The sequence below is a fragment of the Echiichthys vipera genome (genome assembly GCF_963691815.1).
Source record: "Echiichthys vipera genome assembly, chromosome: 17".
NCBI lineage: Eukaryota > Metazoa > Chordata > Actinopteri > Perciformes > Trachinidae > Echiichthys > Echiichthys vipera.
This window is the reverse complement of record NC_139842.1, coordinates 6,942,532-6,964,633: the sequence shown is the minus strand read 5'-3', so window position 1 is coordinate 6,964,633 and position 22,102 is coordinate 6,942,532. Positions and strand designations below refer to the sequence as shown.

Sequence of the window (22,102 nt, the reverse complement as noted above, 5' to 3'; positions counted from 1 at the left end):
CTAATAAGAATAAGAATAATACTCTCACCTCGTAAAAAAAAACAAAAACAAACTAAAAGCTCCAAAATAAAAAGTGCCGATTTATTTTGTCTCTTAATGGAGAAAAAAATACTCCTCACTTTTCCTCTTTTTCACAAGAACAGGCGATTAGAAAATGACAGTTCCGCACCATAATTAAGTCAAAACACCAGTCTGTTATACACCTCCTCCCCCTGTTCAGCGCGCATGTCCTCGGTATTCAGGCAAAATCCAGGCTGTTAATACTGAAGCAGAATGAGGGGGAGAGAGATGAAGAGAGAGAGAGAGAGAGAGAGAGAGAGAGAGAGAGAGAGAGAGAGAGAGAGAGAGAGAGAGAGAGAGAGAGAGAGAGAGAGAGAGAGAGAGAGAGAGAGAGAGAGAGAGAGAAATCCATGCAGTCTGATGACACATTTTTTGTACATTTTATCTTCCTCCTGTAGCCCAGGGCAGCAGTATTCAAACTGTCATCCGTGATACAAATATGTCCTATGAAACAGTTTAGCTCTCAACAACACATCAGATTTTCTATCAGATGTGGCAGCGCGTGCTACAAGCCACAGCATCAAAGAAGAGGGTAGCCTACATTTTTGTCTTCTCTGTGAATTTTATTTTTCCTCTCGCTGTCATTGAAGATGCAGTTCTAAGCCGGGTCTTCTCCGCCTGCATTACAATCCGTACTATATCAGGAAATAGTGTTTCACTCCCTTTCGGTTTAATATCTCCTTGCACAGTGACACCTTACAGGCCTACTGTAATGCCATGTGTGGATGGTCATAAGTCAGCCTCAAGGCTCCAAAGAGCAGCTCTACAGCGGCAGAGATGACAGAATGATGGACCTATGGCTTTATGTGTGTGTGTGTGTGTGTGTGTGTGTGTGTGTGTGTGTGTGTGTGTGTGTGTGTGTGTGTGTGTGTGTGTGTGTGTGTGTGTGTGTGTGTGTGTGTGTGTGTGTGTGTGTGTGTGTGTGTGTGAGTGTGTGTGTGTGTGTGTGTGTGTATGTGTGTGGGTGTGTGTGTGTGTGTGTGTGTGTGTGTGTGTGTGTGTGTGTGTGTGTGTGTGTGTGTGTGTGTGTGTGTGTGTGTGTGTGTGTGTGTGTGTGTGTGTGTGTGTGTGTGTGTGTGTGTGTGTGTGTGTGTGTGTGTGTGTCTCAGCGAGTTTCATTAAACCAGGCTTGCCAGTAAAAAATACTTTTTAATCCGTGTGATACACACACACACACACACACACACACACACACACACACACACACACACACACACACAGACAAAGAAAGGTATGAGAGAACTCTTCCCTGTGTAAAATTAGTGTGTGATGTGCATTCTCACACAAGCATTAAGGGGGATTTAGGCTAAGACTTCTCAAAGTCACAGGCGCTGAAAGCTCGATGGATGAGGGAAACAGCTTGAGACACCGTGAGACATGTCTGCAGCAGAAAATAGAGCTCTCAGTCCCCATTGCAACACGAGAATAGTAAAGTAGATTGTTAAGTACTCCTGTAGGGGAGGGACAAGAGCCTGGAAAGAGTAAATAAAAAACAATCGCTCCTCACACATAAGTAAGAATGATATCTAAGTGCCACACATTTGTTTTCAGCGTATACACAACATGTCACTAATGGCATTTTTGGCTGTAAATAGCTTTGCAGCAGTAGTATGGGTTCTTGTTGTATTCATTTCCCCGAGGCTTGTAGCTACACTACACCTAATGATGATTGTAGCAACGCTCTTAGCTTAAAATGTTTTCCCCTCAGTATTTTAGGATGATGAAGTTGTAAACAGAGGCTCTGTGCATGGATGCATTCGGGGATTAAAGTATAAAATTCAGTTTTTTTATTAGAAACAAATGTTCGACACTGCAACACAATATAAGTCCAAGCTACGGTATATTATAAGGCGTATGAGTGCATTAAAAAGGCAGTGTGGGTGAAGCCTTCTGGACACCACAGCCCAGTTAATGATCGAAATAAACTGCAGATCTATTATGTCTGTAAAAAAGCCATGGGAGAGACGCTGTGGCCAACAAGTCTCAGCTCGGTTTATCCTCCAAGTCACCCTTGACCTTTATGTTGTGTGCTGTTGTGATACGAGAGCTATAAAATGTTCCTTTAATGGAAAGTTTTCATTTGGTTAATGCACCGTATTTTATCCATAATCTAAGCTGGGGATTTGCTCAGTTACTTAAAAGTTTAAAACCATTGTGTTGTTCTTTGTTCACGTCTTTGTAAGCAAGTGACTTAACCTTGTGGATTGTTTTCGAATATATATTTTAAAGTTTTTGCCTGATTGTTTTGGTAAGTTTCGGGTGTTTGTTCTTCTTCTGTTGCGTATTATGCATCCTCTTAAGTGTCTGCAGCTTGATTGTTGTAGTTGTAATTGAATAAGCTGTTTAATGTCCACCGTGTCAGCAGAATGGACAATTTATACACATCAGAGAGCTACTGATGGTATGCAGAGGTGGAAAGTAAGCACATTTACTACAATACACTGCTTAAGCATCATTTTGCTGTACTTGCACTTTACTTGACTATTGTCTTGCTTCTTTTTTATGCTACTTTATACCTTTAATTCTTTATTACTGTATACCTTAATACTTTATACCTCTAATTCAAAGAGAAATACTTTACACATTACTCCTCAGTATTTCTCTTACTTAGCAGATGAAGAGTTTACAAACAAAATGTGATCAGTTGATAAAATACGATGGATCGTTATAGATAGATAGATTAAACTGCCCTAACAGGATTTTAAATACTGTAAATACAACGTTAAAATGCTGCCTACATGTTAACAATCAGTAATAATAACCCAGTAATACTGTATGATATTATAACACTGACGGAGTACATTGTGTATATTCTGCTGCATATAATACTTTTACAGGAAGTACGTTTTCCAATTCAACACTTTAACAAAGTAAAATTAGCAATATGGCATACTAAATAAAATGACTCTGGCAAGTTTAGGTATGTGAATACTTAATCCACCACTGATGGTCTGAGATCAGATACAGTATTCGATATGTTGCAATCAATACTCAATATGTAACATTAATCGATATGGTAATGTCTTGTGTAAGGTGATAGTATGCGGAGTTTGCAGAGAGTATGCAGAGAGACTTTTGAAACATTGAACTAAAGTTAATATTACGTTTTAAAGAAGAGATTTAACAAGAGAGAGTTTAAAGCTGAGGAGAGGGATGAAGATGTTTAACATTCAAGTCATGTGTGCAGTTAGGTTCTGAGACCATCTAGTGTACAAGGCTCTCTCTCTCTCTCTCTGTCTCTGTCTCTGTCTCTCTCTCTCTCTCTCTCTCTCTCTCTCGCTCTCTCCCGCTCTCTCTCTGTCACTCTCTCTGTAACTCTCTGGCAGGGCCTTAAATCTATTAAACTATAAACAATTAACCTAGCAATCAAAGGTTTCCCACTTCTTTAGTTCCTGTCTTCTCTCACATACGTGCATGAAACAGAATAGAAAACAGTAATTACTCTTACCACATGATCCTGCATGCGTTCACTAAAGGAATACATGTGGCAGCAGCATGTCTCCTCGCCGGGAGTTCGTGGGGAGGTCACTGACTGACATGTCACAGAAAGAAATCTCCAGTTTGAGAATACTAAATCTGTGAGAGCTGTTGGCCGTGAGCAGCTCATGGCTGCGTGTGTTTTAGCTTGGCAACAGGGGGTCGTGGATTGGGCCGAATGCCAACATATGATGGTGGAAGGATAAGTCAATATGTTACTCTCCACACCGCGGGATTTTGATCAAATATTGCACAGCTCTCTTTCTTTGTGTGTGTGTGTGTGTGTGTGTGTGTGTGTGTGTGTGTGTGTGTGTGTGTGTGTGTGTGTGTGTGTGTGTGTGTGTGTGTGTGTGTGTGTGTGTGTGTGTATGTGTGTGTGTGTGTGTGTGTGTGTGTGTGTGTGTGTGTGTGTGTGTGTGTGTGTGTGTGTGTGTGTGTGTGTGTGTGTGTGTGTGTGTGTGTGTGTGAGGGGGCGCTGAAGCACGTGTTTTTTCTCTCTCAGTAATCAATATTTCTCATGACTTAGTGTCGATTAATCTCTATGAACAGATTCTGCGTAGGAATGTAGAATCTGTAGATAACAGGACCAGATTTGCGTAGCAGAAGCAGTGTGGTTTCCGTTTGTAGTCCAAGTAGTATTGACCAATCACGTTTGAGCATGCTCTGGTTGCATAGAGGTTAATAGTCTGTGTGGAGAGCAAAAGAGGTGGCTTTTAGTTATTATTTATCTGCATTTGTAGGGAAATATTTGTGTAAAGAGAAGTCATCTCTCAACTCCAAATCCATTCTTGTATCTCAAGGTGCTAATTGCTAATCCTTGTCTGCGGCTTGGAAGCGGAAGTCTTGGCCCGGATATCCGCTGACTGCACTGGGAAGCCCAAAATATTACGCGTTGCCATCAAAGGCTAAATTGTTGTCAGACGGATAGCTGATGGATTCCATATACTGAGACCTTTCCCAAACATGATGACCAACGATCGTGATGCATTCAATGTACTTGTTTTATTTAATGTCTTGTATTTTATATACAAATGTAGGGATGCCACTCCTTCTTCTTATAGGCTACAGTCGGTGCAAGTAGGATTTAGACATCTGAGGTGACTTTTAGCACATACTGTACATATGACCACTGAATTCTGTATTGACCAAACAAAAATGAGAAATATTGATGGAAATGAAAGTGATATTACTGTATTAAAGGACTGGGATGGGATCACAGATTTCAAAATATGCTTGAATTACATGTAAATGCTGTGACATTTTCATATTCAGTCAATTCAATTTCATTTATGTAGCCTAGAATCACAAATGTGCCTCTTTGGTGTATTTTTTATTTACAAAAGTGAACAAAGTGTTACTGTAGATAAAGATATTGCAACAAGTAGATTCTGATAGTGTGCGGGTTATTTTCAGCCACTCAGGTCTACAAAGCAAAACTACTTTTATGGACAAGTTTTGGAGTGTAAAGTGAACTGCTGCTATTAAAGGACAAGGCAGGTAATAATATTTATTCATTCATTCATTCAATTTCAACCGCTTACCCCGGGGTCGGGGTCGCGGGGGGGCTGGAGCCGATCCCAGCTGACATCAGGACGGCAGTCTATCACAGGGCACATAGAAATCCCACAAAAAGTACCAAGCCTACATTAAATAGATTCTTCAAACAAGTATTACCTGGGCATTGAAAGCCTGATATAGCTTATTCCTCTGAACCAAAGTCATCCATAGTTGTCTAAAGCATAATAAGTGAGTCTCACCATTACACTGGGAAGAAACACTCATTTTTGTGTAACATCCTGCTACTTTAAATACTTGAAATGTGTATTCATCCGCACCTGAGAAGAGCCCCTGACAAATACAACATTCACTCCTGTGAGAGTAATGTGTGCCACAAAACTACAGCTGCTTTATGAAGTTATAATTATTAAAGATTCACACGTGTAAGTATTTGATGCATTACAGAGTGAGAGCAGATCTCTGTTAAAGTCTGGAATAAAACATACAATGTGACATCACACTCACACAAACACACACCAAGACTGTCAGGGTTTACAGGCTGTGTTTTATGGTTGAGCCAAGTTTAATTATTTACTCCGGTCTTTGAGACCGCAGTGGTGTCAGTTACCAACACACTAACACACTGCCTCCTCCCTTCAACTCCACATCTAGTTTGATACGACTATCTCGGTTCTCAAAGAGGCATCGGTAAATTCCCTGGATGATTTAAGACCTGCAGACCATCTCGAGGTTTCACTCACAGTTCCATTGTTTTGGATCTAAACATGTCAGAGATGAATAGTGAGCAGCTGCATCGATCCACTTTGGGGATTTACAGTGTAAGTAACAGATACTTTGTGTGGGCTCAGATTAGACAACTAACTTAGCAATAGATTTCCTTTGGTTACTGAGGCGTGAAGCTCAGTTGAACTTTTGGTGTTGAACATGGTGTGAATTCAAAAAGTCATTTTTTAAATTCAAGGAGCATTTCCTTTGAGTCTTGGGCTGTCTTTGCCCCGGTGTTGGGAGAGAGACTTGGTGCTCATAAATACAGATTGAATTAATTATTGATTTCATTGATTCTCCTTTAGGTGGGTTTTAAAGTTTCACTGAATTTAAAAGTTCAACAGAAACGATATGGGTGCTTGTGTGTTTGTGTTTCCCAAACAGAGCTTGACGGACGAGTTCAACCCAAGCCTACAGAAACTGGTCACACTGGGTAACAGCTACGTCCAAGCTTTCCAGGGTAAGAAAGAAAGAAAGTAGGAAAGAAAGAAAGAAAGAAAGAAAGAAAGAAAGAAAGAAAGAAAGAAAAAAACTATTTGCTAATGACCTACTTTTATAACAGCAATAAACTAAACAAACTCTAATGGCTCTACATGCAATATGAGAGGTGTCAGGCAACCACATTACTAGACCTCATTCCAAAGTCCATATGCTTTGGGAATATCCTGGTGCTGTTACAGCCTTGATTATGGGCCTGTAACCCAGGCCTGCAGAGGCTGCTCTGACGATATTATCACCAGGCAAACAAGGCCCCCAAAATACATCTGATTTCGATTTAGAGAGGCAGACTGTTTCCTTTATGTCCTGTAAAGAAGACAATAGGTCAGGATTAAACTTTTAATTGCATCTATATTCTATGTCTTAATTATCCACATCATAATCACCTCTAATCCCTTTGCAACGTATTAAATGCCTTGGAAACGCTGACATGCAAATATAATTCGGCAACGGAGGCAGTTTTACACTTTGATGCTTTTAAACATTACATTATTATAGGAGTCTGTTTAATATATGCAAGAGCAGTGATGCTACATCATCAACAACTGATTCATGGTAGCATCACTGCACCAAAAGCCCTGCAGACATAAAATAAAGATCATTATGTCTCCTGTTACCTCCTGCACAGAGGCTTTGAGTTCCCTCTGTGTGTTCAGGCGAGAGCAATGACTTCATGACACGTTAATGAGCTCAAGAACAAATGTATGAGTGTTTAGATTCCACCGCTGCAGGTTCGGGGAGTGTGTGTTTGATTGCTGAGCACTGACTGTGGCCCCATCTGTCCAAAAGCAACTCATTTTCACCTGCTGAAAACCCAGCTAGAGCTCACTCGTGTCTAAAAGACCAGAAAAGGATCAGAGACCTAATGCCATGCTCGAGTTACTGAGGCAACACCAGGCTGAAGATTTAATTGGGGTCAAACTGTGATTTGACCACATTTGACTTTTACTGCTCTACAAAGGGAGTAACTAAAGAAAATGGGAAAAAAGGTTTGATTTTTGCAGACTCACCAGTAGATTGTGTAGCTTTTATGTACCATTTGTTAAAAGTTATCTTTAAATCAATATAATATATTAATTTACTATTTAATACATTAAAATACCACAGCACATTAATTCCGAGTGTTCAAGTCTGAGATTGTTGCTTACTGCTGCTCTGCTAGGCTAGTTAGCTTATATTTTGGCTGTTTTTATTATCCCTGTCTTAATTTAGCAGCCACGTTATTCATGTGCGATAACAAATTCAATCACCAAAGTGTGAGTTCATCAAACTTTATATAATCCAATGACAGGATGCAGCAACTGGGAAAAGTCAGCACATTTAGCTGGAGCCAAAGCTATCTGTGGCTAACTCAACAGTTATCTTTAACTGGATTTGGCTTTTATGTTGGATTTGTTTGGAGCTGTTCTTTGAAATTATAGATTTATTCGACATTTTAACATTTTACATGTTAAAACACATACCAAGAAGATTTTACTCTTAAAGCTAATCTTACATTTCTGGCATTTTTACACTTTTCTTTTGTAATCTTAAAATGCTCCTCATAAGCGTATGGCACACTAAAATGTAAAAGAAATCCACCAGGTGTTAAAACTGATTTATTTTCAATTCTCATATATTTCTGATAAAAGTCTGACCAATCATTTTATTCGGGCCGAATATATGCCAAGCTCCCTGCTTGTCATCCATCCTCCGTTTCACTTGCACTGCTCATGCTGCATTCAAGTGTCATGGGAAATCCGAAGTTTCAGACCTCCAACTAAGCAAAGTGCACTGCTACTAGTGAATCTGGGGTAGGTCGAACTCCCCTGAATTCGCTAGTAGGAGGTTCCACTTTGACAGGCATTCCAGTGCACTTTTACTTGTTGGAGGTCCAAAACTTTGGACTTCCCATGGCACTTAAACGCAGCATTTCTCTCTTCGCTGAGTGCTCTAATGCAAGAAAGGTAATTGTTGCTTTAAATAAGCCTATTGTAAAGGGGATATTTTCCAAACCCTAAAAATGGGATTTTACTGATATTTTACAGCTGTTTTTTTTTAATTTACATATTTTCAAATGAATGCAGAGATTTGTTGGTGTGGAAAATTAAATTATTGAATCATTTCCCTTTTTTGTAATTAATGGCTCTGTTAACCTGCTTTTATACTTCTATACCAGGGAAAGGCGCTGTACTGAATCATATTAGATTTCAAAACCATTGTGTTTGTGTGTGTTTCAGCTCTTGCTGTAACAAGTGAGGCCTACTACAGTGCACTTTCAAAGATTGGAGAGAAGGCTTTCCACAGCGTCTCCTCCCGCTCCCTAGGTATGTGTGAACACACATTCATGCCCAGTTTGTGCAATCTGATGAGTGGAAACACGAAGAAGGTGTTTCTGTATCTACATTCCAGGATGTGAGCGTTTTCTCTTTGATGTGTTTAAGGCCAATATTAACCTAATCAAACTGTGTTCTTCAGTGTCATAAAGACCAATGTTTACTGGTTTTGTCACTCCAAGCCTGACGTGCAGAGTAATAGGTATCAGATGTCAGCAGGTAATATGAATAATAGACGATGACAGGCAGCTCGCCGTGCTCCACTCACTTAACCCAGCCACTCTAAAGAGGTGTCATGTTGGGTTTAGTGGCTGGAGCTAAAGCTCTGTCCACCTGGATGATCAGACTTTTCTTACTGTACTGCATCCTTCACCAAGAAAATGACTATACATTCTCCAGAAGATGTTATGGCATGCTAAAACCTGACATTCAGACTGCTTTAGCTATGGATTTGAGCTTTTATTAAATGTTAAGATACATCTTGTAGCTCTCACTATGTAAATATTTTAGTATGATTTTAATAAAGGTTGAAGGCAGCATTTGGCAAAACAAAATTTAGCAACCACTTCAATTTATAGTGATTTCATTTGAAAACAATGTTATTCCATAACCATCATCATAGATCGGAAACATCAATAGAGATTAAAGGTAGGTCTATTGTTAAAATGTCTGGAAGCAACAAAATATATCCATCTGCAAAAGTAGGCTGACAGCACAGTAAGGCATTAGTCTACAAGAGTAAAAGTAGTAACAGTAAAACACCCAACAGAAAATTTACAATTGTAGTAACCCCGGATAGCTAACATAGTGGCTATCTTGATTAGCAGTAGTGCTTCTCTTCTGTTTTAGCATTAAATTTGAGTGTTCAGCATCTGTTTTTCCTAGAACATCAAAAGATCAACTTAACCATGTAGTTTAGATGCCTACACCTATAGGCTAATAGTTTTAGTTTGAACTCACAATGTTTTCGCCATGTGAAAAAAAAACTGACACCATGGAGCTCAAAAAGTGATGCATGTGACAAGCAGGAAATGAGATTGTGTTGCAGTGAATCATAAAAAGGCCTTTGTGGGTTTGAGAAACATACATTGCCAACAAATTTTTGCGGCGACTGAGTGTGTGTGTGTGTGTGTGTGTGTGTGTGCGTGCGCATGTGTGTGTGTATGTGCGTGTGTGTGTGTGTGTATGTGTGTGTGTGTGTGTGTGTGTGTGCGTGCGTGCGTGCGTGCATGTGTGTGGTGTGTGTGTGTGTGTGTGTGTGTGTGTGTGTGTGCTCTACGTATGTGTGAGTGTGTTTAAGAGATAAAGTGACTGTTTCCGTATTAGTGTTCAGATCACTGGTTAATGATTAGATACAAATGAACAAAGGGGAAAGATTATAAATCCCACTGTCATGTGTCATTTTATTGTTCTCTAGTAGTATATTAAGTGATATCAGTAGTAATAATAGTAATGCAATGCAATTGTTTTTAAGGAGATGTCCTGATTCACATCTCTGAGAGCCAAAGAAGACTTACCGTAGAGCTGGAGGGAGTAGTAAGTTACATTGACAGTGTATCCATTAAAACTCTTGAGTGTGATCGAGCTATTATGTGCTCCATTTTCTCGTGCGTTTCATATGATTTTGTCTCTTTCCAGTTCCGTTGGTTCAGCATGGAGGTTCTTCAGGAGATGGACAATAACATTAGACTGGACAGAGATTACATATCAGTGAGTGAGCGAGGTCCAAAGTAGGGGCAATCCAAGGTGAAAAGGGATTCTTACAGAATGACAAGGTGTTACCTCCCAGGAAGTAATGTAAAATGAGTATCCGCGGGGTATCATGGGAACCTGTTAGAAGTGTAGAGGCCATTAGAATTAATGGGAAAGCGTTTTCGTTGCACTGGACCTGTGATTGTTCGTCGGACGGCTGAAAGGATTTCCCACAGACGTGATGTGAATTCTCTCTCGTGCAGGACAGCAGGAAACACTATGAGATGGAAGTCCACAACCAGGCTGCAGCTCTGGAAAGACAGCTGAGGAGAGGAGCAAAACAGGTTTCTCTCTTTTTGCACCCTTGAGCAAAAAAATCAGTGTGTTTTTGCACAGTACAGATGTACTGTCAATTATGTCTGTCCTCAGGATTGTAGTGAGTACGTGCAGTTCCTCAGGGAGAGCCATGGCGAGGCTCTGAAGGAAGAGGAGAGGCGATACCGCTTCCTGTCAGAGAAACACTGCGGCCTCGTTCAATCCATCGCCCACCTCACGAGTAAGGTACACAGCTTAATTCCAATAGCATTTGTGATCTCAGTTTTTTATTGTTTGTTTTGGCGTATCGACCACGGGTGCTAGGTGGGGTTTGTTTTACAACTCATTGCAATGAATGTCACAAGGTCAAGACCAGGAAGGCACTCCGAAGAGAATTCAGAATAATGTGTAATGATTATGTGAGACTTTATCGTTCCCTGTGGGGAAAGTCCCCTCCTTTATATTGAGGGTCAAAAACAGAACAGTGGCTCCAGATGTACGGATACACATTCAGCTTCTTCAGCAGCACTGATCCCACACTAACAGGTGAACTCTCGACTCCCTGCTCATTAAACACCTTCAGTGCAGTGAACTTTAACAAGGCTGTCACAAAGCCCTTTGAGACTGTTCCAGGGGTTCAGGACTAACCTGACAGGTGTAATCAGAGTCTAAACAAAACACTTATTCCCCAGCTGCTACTTCACTTAACTTAAGGATTTATTATAAATCGTACAATGTAAATTTCAGGCTCATTCTAATAAATATGAGCTGGTAACATCTTATACTGTCCACACGTGGAGAGAGGCAGCCCATTCTTATGTGGCTTGTTATGCATCATGCTGTTTGAACAGTACATCGTGCTAAAACCAAGTCTATACAATAAGACAGACAAATAATTCATTTAAATGAAACATGTGACAGTATGAGGGGACATTTTCAATAATAAAAAAGAAAAAAATAGATGAACCAAGGGTCATAATGAAAAAAAGAACATCTTAAGAATCCTGCATATTTAAGAATTAAAGATTTAACAATCATCATATTATTAGGTTCAAATAATGAGATAGTAAATCAAAATTATAATCTTATCTTTTTTTTTTACAGGTTTTAATGAGTTTTATATCTACAGCTTCAACCTGTGTGATCAGAGCAGATTTATGTTTCACACTGCACACTGATGACAGTTTTTATGGCAACAACAACAACCACAGTGCTCACATTAACCATTTAGGTCTCTCGTGGCTCGTAGTGCAAAATGTGTGTGTGTTTGTGTGTGTGTGTCTGTGTGGCAGACAGGAGGCTCTCTCCAGCAGAGAGTGGATGCTTGGACAGCTGAGGTGAACGCTACCAGAGGACCCGAGACCCGACAACCCACTACTGACTTTGTGAGTTCAGTTAGATGTAGAAATCAGTGGCGTTCACTGAATTATTCAAACAGGGTTGGGGCCAGATTGCTCTTAAATCTGTCGAAACTCCAAGAATATGCTGCCAGCGTGAGATATAATCTTGTTTTAGGGGAAAGAACTGAGAGAAATCTGCTTTTGTGAAATATATCTTGTGAAATGGATACATTTGAACCTGTCAAAAGAATTACTAGTCTGAATTTTTAGATGGATGCCCATGCACAGGCAGTGCGTTATGGAGCACTCAGTGAACTATTGCCACTATATTGTTGGTACCAGAGTGCCCTCTGCTGGTTGGAGCCTGGTTTAATTTGAATCATTAGGTTTCCTGTTGGAGGAAAAGCTTTCAGAGGAGGATTCACCCTCTTTTAAAAAATTCAATTCAATTCAATTCAATTTTATTTATAGTGTTGAATCATAACAAAAGTTATCTCAGGACACTTTACAGAGTAGGTAAAGACCACACTCTATGACTTATTTATGATAAACATAGACCCAACAATTCTTCTGTAGAGTACGGTGGCATCGAAAACCTTCCCTATAACAGACAGGAACGTCAGACAGACCCAGCTCTGTGGTGGACGGACATCTGTCTGCACTGGTTGGGAAGGAAGAAAAGGAGAGAGAAAGAGAGAAAAGACACACAGATGGACAGAGAGAGACAAACAGACACACTTCCAGAGATGCAAGCAGTAGCTATAATAATATCTATAGTAATGTGAATATGACGTATTTGTTAGGACAGTTAATACAACAGAATAGTAAGAAAAAAGCACAGCTAAGGTGATAGAATATGAAAAGGGTAATAATTATGGTGGTAAATATGATCAATGATGAGTAGTGGCAATAGCAGCTACGATACAGCGAGACATACCACTGGTGGTGTTTTTATGGCTACAAATTTTATAGTTTATTAAACTAGTGATAGTTTATATGTGAGTGACAGTGATAATAGGAAGCGTCAAAAAAGAACAGACAGATATTAAAGATTGCCTGGCATTAAAGAAATGTGATTGTGATAAGGCTTTAAGTAGTATGCTCTGCCCAAACACTAAGATTCTTCAAAATCTGAACCTTAAATACTATCTGAATAAACACACAAGTCTTTTAGTATGACTCTACATCTCATGACAGTGGGATCAACACACCATGAATAACTCAAAACCTGAAACCGTATGGTATATTGTATGACGGCTGCAATTAACATTCAAGTAAACAACAGACGCCCCTGAGATAAATCTGTTCCTCATTGGAAGGTACGCTGCAGATCCCACACCCTACTGTAATAACAATCGGAGGATTAACACGGATTCTGGGTTTGTTTTGGTTTATGTGGGATTTATCCTTTGCTTATAACAGAGAGAAGCCAGGGAGCTGCTTTAGACAGATATTTGAGTTATGCTTCTAGTCACTCAGGATATTCATTACTCATTTAAACATACAGTATCCAACACATCCTGGGCTGCTACTTTTTTATCTTTTTTATTCAGATATGACTTTTTGCCATTCTGACTGCATTACTTCCTGGGGTTTACACGATATATTAACATTACAGCAGACAACTGAGAGTCAAATTGTTTGTACCCGTGCATGTGATCGTTGTACAGGTAGGGATGAGAGAGGACGAGATGAGGAAGAGCAGAGAGGAGCTGCACCTCGGCAACATACCGTCAAGGGGTGAGGGCTTCTATCCAAAATACTGTATTTATTTTGAGTAGAACTATCACCTAACTGACACTGTTTCTAACATAAATTGGAAATGTGTACCTTTTAGCGGTTCAAGTGCTCAAAACATCTAGCAATGACATATGAAAATATTTAGATTTTACTTTGGTGCCACATATTTCATGTTATGTTTGCCCCAAAAGTATTTCTGTAATATTCACCGTGTAAATCACTTGCAGCCTAAAATGCCTCTGTCTGTATATCAGTGCTCATTTTGCCTTTCATCTATGTTCCTCTATTGCTCTGTCTAGTCCATCTTTCTCTCCCTCTTCATGGTTTTTCTTCATCAGACACTTTCCTACCTCCTCATTTGTACGTTCCTGTGCAGGAAGTCTGTCTAATTACTTGGCTCTTTTATCCAGAGCAAAGTAACAATGTTTCAAAAAAATGACACTAAACAATCTCTAGAATTAGCACTTCTCCTTTTATTCCTCTTCTGCTCTTCTGAAACATTGCAGGCGGCAGCTTGTTCTTTGGTAGAATTGCATGAATTGTATCCCCTGTCATCCAAGCAAAAATAATTATGCATAGAATAAGATATGTCGTAGAAGTCTACAAACCATCTGAGTTATGAATACCGGGGCCATAATTAAAGAAATAAATCCTTGCTGCTCATATTTTTTAATTAATCATTTCACCAGAGATCCTTCTTTTCCATTGAAGCTGGTTTATCATTTAACTTGTGCTTTAACAAACTGTCTTCTCTGCACCTAAGTGTTCCATTTATCATCTTTCCAGCACCGTCTCCCCAGGGAAGCATGTCTCGCTCTACAGGAGGCAGATCCATGAGGGCCCGGGTGGCCCATCAGCCCGGTGGCTCCAACCCCACCCTGCTACCCTTCACCAGGGGAGAGATGATCACTGTGCTGGTCCAAGAGCCCAGAAATGGCTGGCTGTATGGAAGTGCGGACAGCAGTTCACGGTGAGAGATGTTCCCTTGTGAGTGTGTGTGACTGCGAGGGCATTTGTCTCTCTTGCTTAACCACTGGCTTTCTGTACCAGTGTTGAAATGTCAGATGCTCAAGCACAATATACACTTGCCTGCTTTTTTTTACTCTGACATTATTCAGTAGGTCTACTGAAAATATTTTTTCAAGACATAGGTCCCTTTTTTCCCGATAAGCTGATGAGAAAGAAATGTTTGGAGGAACCTTTTGTAAGGAATAAAGAAAAATATAAAATAATCAAAGTGAGATAACTGTAAGTGTTACACTGTGATCAAATGAATGGCAGGAAATTATTATTAACATCAAAGACTAAATTATGATTAATAATAAAGTTGCAAGCAGGGGGAGCCGGCTGGACCTCAGCGGCCGTGGCCGTTTCCCCAACAGATACCTTGCGGAGGCAACTTTGGCAGCATTTCTGGTGTCTGCTGTGTGGCCCTATAGAGAGCATTTACTACATTGCTCACTATTGGCATGTTTTTGTGTTGAGGCCTGGACTCTCATCATGTAAAATGAAAATTTGGTGCAGTTTAGACAATGACTTGTATGTTGAAGTTAGAGCGACTCCCTGTTTCATGGCAAAAAGAACAAAATACGTGCCATGCCAACAAGCCAAGCATAATGTATGTTTCCATAGTGCAGAGCCCACAATGGAAACGTAATGTTAATCAGATCATCCTGCCAATAGGGGGCGCTTTCACTGTGAGTCAATATTGAGATGTTTGTGTGGTCAGGCCATGAGTCTTGTCGTGCATGAGAGATTTGGTGCAGATTGGACAATGTATGCTCAAGTTACAGCTACTTCCTCATTGAAGGTGAAAGGTGAAAATTGGGTGCCATGCCAGGGCCACACAGAGCGAAATAAAGAAAAAGTAACTTTATAGACTTGCAAAATGATCATATTTTATTATCAATTATTTGAAATTGACAAATGTCTTGTAGTTTACAGCACAATCCAAGCAGGATCAAAAAAATATTTGGCTCTAGCTGTTCACTACCATAGCCAACATATGTTCTTTCTGAAATAGAGTCCCATGGGGTCCACTCGAAGGGAAGGACTCCGCCTCTCTATGTTTTGGAGATATTTGTTCATTAACCAAAGTCTTAGACGTATTCAAATTTAGGAGATATCATCCTCTGGAGACCACAGATGTCTGTAATGTCTACAAATTTTCCTGGAAATTCATACAATAGTTGTTGAGAGATTTCAGACCAGCCGATATTGCCATGGCAACAACTGCCAACAGCCCCCATTCAGCTGTGTTAAAAAGTATATTGGTCTTTGGTAATGCTTTTAATACGTGTGCTTTTAACATCCTCACTTTCTGGCCCTTTTATTTTCAGTCAGGGATGGTTTCCAGCCTCCTATGTGGAAGCAGTGGAGGATCCTCCGAAGTCAACCAGCTCTGGGTAAAAATCCAATATAGTGTATTCAAGTGTGACTTTAATATGCAATGGTCAATGCAGGTTGATAAAGAAATATGTTGCATAGCTTACTGACTCTCGCTATGCCAGACATCATGGAGAAAGACAATGTAAGTGTAGCAGCTTAGCTTGGCTCAAAGACTGGAAACAGTGGAAGCGAGCCTGTCTCTGTCCAGGGTAACAAATCTGCGTGCCAACACATCTAAAGCTCACTCATTGACAGGGGTTGGTTGCCTCTATGTTTAATGCATAACATTAAGCATGAAAACAGTAAATTATGGTTTAAATGGATGTTTTTTACTGAACTATTTCTTGGCCCAGTAATTTGATGTCACTGTAAACCAGCATAGACATTAACAACCTCAGTCTAACATTACTTAGATTCATTCATGATTTATAGTGATTGGGGTTTGACTGGTCACTTTGCTGAGCTAGTTGCCATAGCTAATCATGCAGATGGACAAAAAACAAAAAATTGGATTGGATAGTCAAGCGTTTCTGAACTACAAACAGAGCTGCAGCTGCCTCCATGTTACTTATCCTAGTGAATTGAAAATAATCCGTGGTTTTTCGGAATTTTTGAACTGGAGTATTTTGAACAATGATGCCTGTCGTCTCAGTGGTTAACGCTGCTGCCTCACAGGAAGGCTGTTTGAATCTGGACTGTGGTCCCACAATTTGCACATTGTCTGCCTCTTGTTTGTGTGATGATCAGACTTTACAGTAAAACATTCTGCATGTCTGCCTTTCAAACCTGATACAGAATACATTTTGCAGCTGACCCAGGCCGTCTTTATTGTTATATGGGCCCAACACTTTTAAAAGGGGGTCGGCATTAAGCTCAGGCTTGCAATAATAACATGAACTATTTAAGATATTTGGGTGACCCATTGCTGTGAGGAAAACATGCAAGAGGTTTAAACAAAACTTTGCTCAGGCACCCAGGACACGTCACATTTCATATACTTCAAAAGAAAAACTTGCTCAAATTATGATCTTCTCTTCAAAATGATCATTTGTATATGAATTACTAATCCGATGCAACTGTGGATTCTTGAAGAAAATGTTTTCTCACATGCCTCCAAGATGAATACATGAAACAAACTCTTCTGTAAGAAGTCATTTTGAGGGTGAAGTATGCCTTAACTATTGATTAACATATTTCTCTAATAGCTCAAAGCACTGCAAATGAAGACAACACAAGCAAATGCAAAAAAATAAAGAACAATTTGAAAACATATGTGTAGCATTTAGAAAACATACATCACTTTTAAGTGCTGCTTGGAAACAGTTTCTGTTGAGTTGTGAGCTTCTTGTGGTGCTCATTTCTAAATGCTGTGCATGTGTTGTGTCGTTTGCTTTGTATAATAGAGAGAGGGTGCGTTTTATGGCAGACCAAAAATTGCAGAAAATACAAACTGAAAGAACTTGTGACCCCTGTAACTTTTGCTGGGAAAGATAAAACGTTCCCATAATCACCAACTATTACCGGACATATTTGCAAAATGAAACACTTGATAACCGGACATTATATGTGCAAAATAGAGAGGGGATACATTTTGTAGCGGAGCACAAATTGCAGAAAATACAGCATGACATAATGTGTATCCCCCTAGAACTTTTGCTTGGAAAGAAAAGACTTCTCCATATTTACAAATGTTACTAATTATGATCTGAACTATGCGCAAAATTAAACTCTTGATGGTCGGACATCATTTGTGCATCTTAGAGAGGGGATATATTTCATTAGCAGACTGAAAATCGCAGAATATACAGCATGAAATAATTTGTATGCCTCTATAACTTGTGCTAGGAAGTAAGAAATGTTTCCATATTTACCGGTGTTACTATTTCTGATCTAAAATATGTGCAAAATGAAGTATGTGATGGTTGGACATCATCTCTGCATCTTAGAGAGGGGATACTTTTTGTGGCACACTGAAGAGAGAGTTCAGGTGATAAGTGAAAGAAATATGATACTTCTTCAACAAAGAAAATACAGATTTCTTTCTGTAATTTCAGTAGCTCCTCTCTTCGAGGCAGCAGCAGCATGGGCAACCTGCTCGACCAACCAGGAGCCCCACCCCCTCCACCTCCACCACCCTTATCTTCAAATAAACAGTATGAGATGCGACCAATCACACCGACCCCAGACAAAAGGACTGAGTCTAAGTCAGAAAAGAAGGTAAGTCTCTCAGTCAGTCTGTTTGATTATCCACCAGTGGGGCTCACATAAATCATCTCTCTGCCTCTATGTTTAAAGAATATCGATCTTTTTTAATCATAGACGACAAATTGCATTTGTCTTCTTTTTTAAAAGCATTTTGGGGGCCACTTTCTCATGAGACATCTTCTAAAACCTAAAATCTGTGGAAAATGTGGAAAATCCTATTGGTTGATGTTCATCCTTTCTATTTGGTAAAACAGTTTTAACGCTTTTAAATTTTGGCTATCCATTCATAAGTAGTCGTGGGTTTCTCGCTCTTTACCAGTGTTCTCAAACCCATGTTAATAAGTCAAAAATAAAGGATTTTAATCCATCAAGTCTGCAGTTGAGTGTTGGTAAACTCTTAAGGAATTGATTTCTGTTCTAGAAATATTATGTTTAAATGGCTAAAGTTTTTACCAACTGGCAACCAAAAACTTGCTCCTATCAATGTTTTTACTGACCTCTAGAACATTAGGAAATTATCTATTAGCCGGGAATAAGGGCGTTTGTTACAATGTATAACCCTTTCATTAGAGCTTTCTTATTAGAAAGCGTTACTGTACCAGATTGGGTTTGCGTTTGACTTTTATATAATATATTACAGCTTGTCCCCTGATGTCAGTATCGAATCAGCTTCATTATCTAAAAGTGAAATGGGACAGCTCTGATGATACCCCATTATACATAGTATGTATGGTATTTGCCAGTCTGTCCAGCAGGAGCACTGTGGCAAGGTGCTGTTCTCAATGGCACCACCCCCCGCTTTCTGGTGGATGCACGGAGGAAGCTCCAGCTGCTAACGATATATGGGCAAGCAGGTTGTGTGCATGTGTGTGTGTGTGTGTGTGTGTGTGTGTGTGTGTGTGTGTGTGTGTGTGTGTGTGTGTGTGTGTGTGTGTGTGTGTGTGTGTGTGTGTGTGTGTGTGTGTGTGTGTGTGTGTGTGTGTGTGTGTGTTCATGTGTGTGTGTGTGCTCTTGTGTTGGAATGCTTAACGTGAGACTATTAGACAGAAGACATACTGTACTTGAAGTCCTTTTGACTAAAAAGGTCTGGTACTGCAGTGTTGCAGTGCGATAATACTGTCAGTGTCTTATCTCTTCGATGCTATTCAAGCACACACCATTTTTATTATCATGACAGCGATGCTGGTATTGTTTGTATTGCAGGTGTTTATGTCTTGTCTTGTCTCCTATGTTTATTTCTTGCCGCAATGTTGCTTCTTGCAGAGAGGTTAAGGTAATAAATGATCCTCTCAACTGTTATATTTTGTTAAATAAAATGATTGATATTAAAGGTAATCACATTATACTAATATTACAAAATGGCTGGTATATTTAAGGAACAATTAGTAAGATAATTAAATCCCAATAGCTCAAAATGACCCCAAATATTTGGCCACTTGGTCAATTTATTTTAGTTTTTCCATTGTGTCATTGATGCATTTCCCTTGATGTCTCTGCATGGTGCCTGCTGTTTTTGCTCCCTTGTCCTTAATATCTATCTGAAGTGTGTGTGCATGTGTGTGTGGCTGCCTGGCACCCCACTTCAATGAGCAGCTTGTGGGAGGACCAACTGAGAGCAGAGGGGGTCGAGGGCCAGAGCCTGCTCAGCCTCCATCAGTGCGTGTGTCTACATTTAGCAGATTGGATTGGCCTTCACTCACCCATACCTTTCTCATATTTTTACTACAGCGATCAAAACCACACGGATCACAACCAGAACTCTTCCCGCGGTAAGTTTAATGTACCTCTCTCAGCTCTCAGGTAGAAAAACTGTTGAAATGACACTCATGTTCTCTTCTACAGAAAATAATGATATTTTTTAAGTATATCATGAATCCATTCAATGAGAAAACAACAGATGAGGGCTGTGATCTATCAGGGATGGCACAGAATTGCTTTCTTTCCATTAGAGTTTGAAGTGCAGTTTAGTACTGAATCCATTTCATTTATGGCCAATTGGGAACCATGGCTATCACTCTGACTTCAAGAGAGCAGTTTGCTAGATGATAACTCGTACAGTGCAAGATTCTCAATTCTCTTCTTGTTACCTTCACCACTAGGCTCAAAGAAGTTATTCTCTGATTTTGATTTATTCCACTCTGTATCTTTCTGCTTCTATTCCTCTAACATCTATTTCCCTCTCTCTTTTATTTTGAAGGGGTACCAACCCATTTGCCACAGTAAAGCTGAAGCCCACGTCCACCGACGACAGATCGGCCCCGCATTTATATCGACGATGACGTATTAACCCTAAAACAAATACTTCCGTTGAGCTTGACAGTTGATTATGGACCTTGGAGCTGAGTGTATATGTTAGAAAGTAAGTAAGTAAGGGAAAATTGGACCTTTAATGGAGACTGTAGTGCACACTATGTCATATAGCTCTGTTTGCCATAGATACTGACAGACAAAGTTGAAGAAAGAGGACCAAAAGGAGTATACATAGTTTATAATTCTTGGGTTCACACAAGGACTGTAGATATATTTTGAGATCTTCTTTAAGGCTATAATGATTTCATCCTTGTTGACCTTTTTATAATTGGCTCTGAGTTAAACATTTGTAAAATAGTAAGAATGAATGCGCTTTGATCTTACCTTGTCTTAAATCATCATTCCTCTATTGTTCATAGATGAGATGACATGTGAGTGACTTAGATATTGTCCATTTGGGAATACATGATTGCTGTCTACGATGTGTTAATAGTGTACAGTTAATGTTGAGAATCAGAGATGTCATTTATAGCTCAGGGATGGATGCATGATTAATACGTCATATGTTTTTATTGCCATTGTATTGCATCGCCATCATTTTTCTCTACACGATCCGCCTAATTAAATCCATTAATACATATTAATTGCATTACTAATTTACTTTGTAAAATGGCTGGTAAAATTAAAAAATGGAACCTCTGACAGATAATGAAATATCTTGTAAAACAAATGTAGTCTGAGCCAGAAATGTGATGAAAAATGCAATGGTTTCATGGATTATGTAATACCATCTTTAAAGCATCGTATGATTACTTTAACCAACGTGTTTCACTTAATCAGCTGGTGACTTTTTTTATCCTGATGCTGCGATGATAATATTGATCTATAATGTGATAACAAACCAGAATAAAATATAAAATACTTATATTACATTATCAGTTAAAGCTCCTTACTACAAATATGAAGTATCGTTCTATAACATTAAATACTGACAACCAAATAAGCAACTAAGTTAAACTTTAAGCTAAAAAAAACACTGAGTGGCCTCAACAGTCTGTTGGGACCAGCAGAGCTTCACTGAACGGAACATTCTTTTAAGTGAGAGCCTCTAAGCTTCAGATCTGTGTTTATTTGCTCAGGCAGTAAAATGGCCTACTAAAGAAGATCAGGATTCCCGCGTTGCCTGTTTGCGTCCTCCGCTGGGGATACTTAACCCAAATTGAACCTCAGTGTGAATCCAATTCTGCTAATGGCTTGACAGCATGGTTCTGCTAAACTAGCACAGCACTCCTGGACTAATGTGGCCTCCGCCTCCTTTTTCTCTTTGAGCGAAGTTACATCCATAATACAATATAGACTGTAGAATGAGCTCCCTCACTGATCTCTAACTGTGCAGAGTTTGTGTAGATGCAGTATCTTTCTGTCCTGCCACCGCTTAGTCGAACCAGTCAATGCTAATGCATACTAACAAATGACACAGAAGGGTCATTTTGACCTTGTTAAGTTATGTTCCACTTGTTCTGCCTAATAAAAGTGAAA

At 39.6% G+C, this 22,102-nt stretch overlaps 1 protein-coding gene across 1 annotated transcript; it reads left to right on the top strand.

Moving 5' to 3' along the window:
* Nucleotides 1-5,819: 5,819 nt before the first annotated feature.
* Nucleotides 5,820-21,124, top strand: baiap2l2a (BAR/IMD domain containing adaptor protein 2 like 2a; the record flags this gene model as incomplete). Its single annotated transcript, XM_083931218.1, has 14 exons — nt 5,820-5,873; nt 6,205-6,280; nt 8,538-8,624; nt 10,108-10,169; nt 10,272-10,343; nt 10,589-10,669; nt 10,755-10,886; nt 11,933-12,025; nt 13,651-13,720; nt 14,507-14,690; nt 16,060-16,125; nt 18,163-18,325; nt 20,042-20,082; nt 20,511-21,124. The coding sequence occupies 14 exons, from the start codon at nt 5,820-5,822 to the stop codon at nt 20,590-20,592; spliced, it is 1,263 nt and encodes a 420-aa protein (XP_083787344.1). The 3' UTR covers nt 20,593-21,124.
* Between the last annotated feature and the right edge of the window lie 978 nt (nt 21,125-22,102).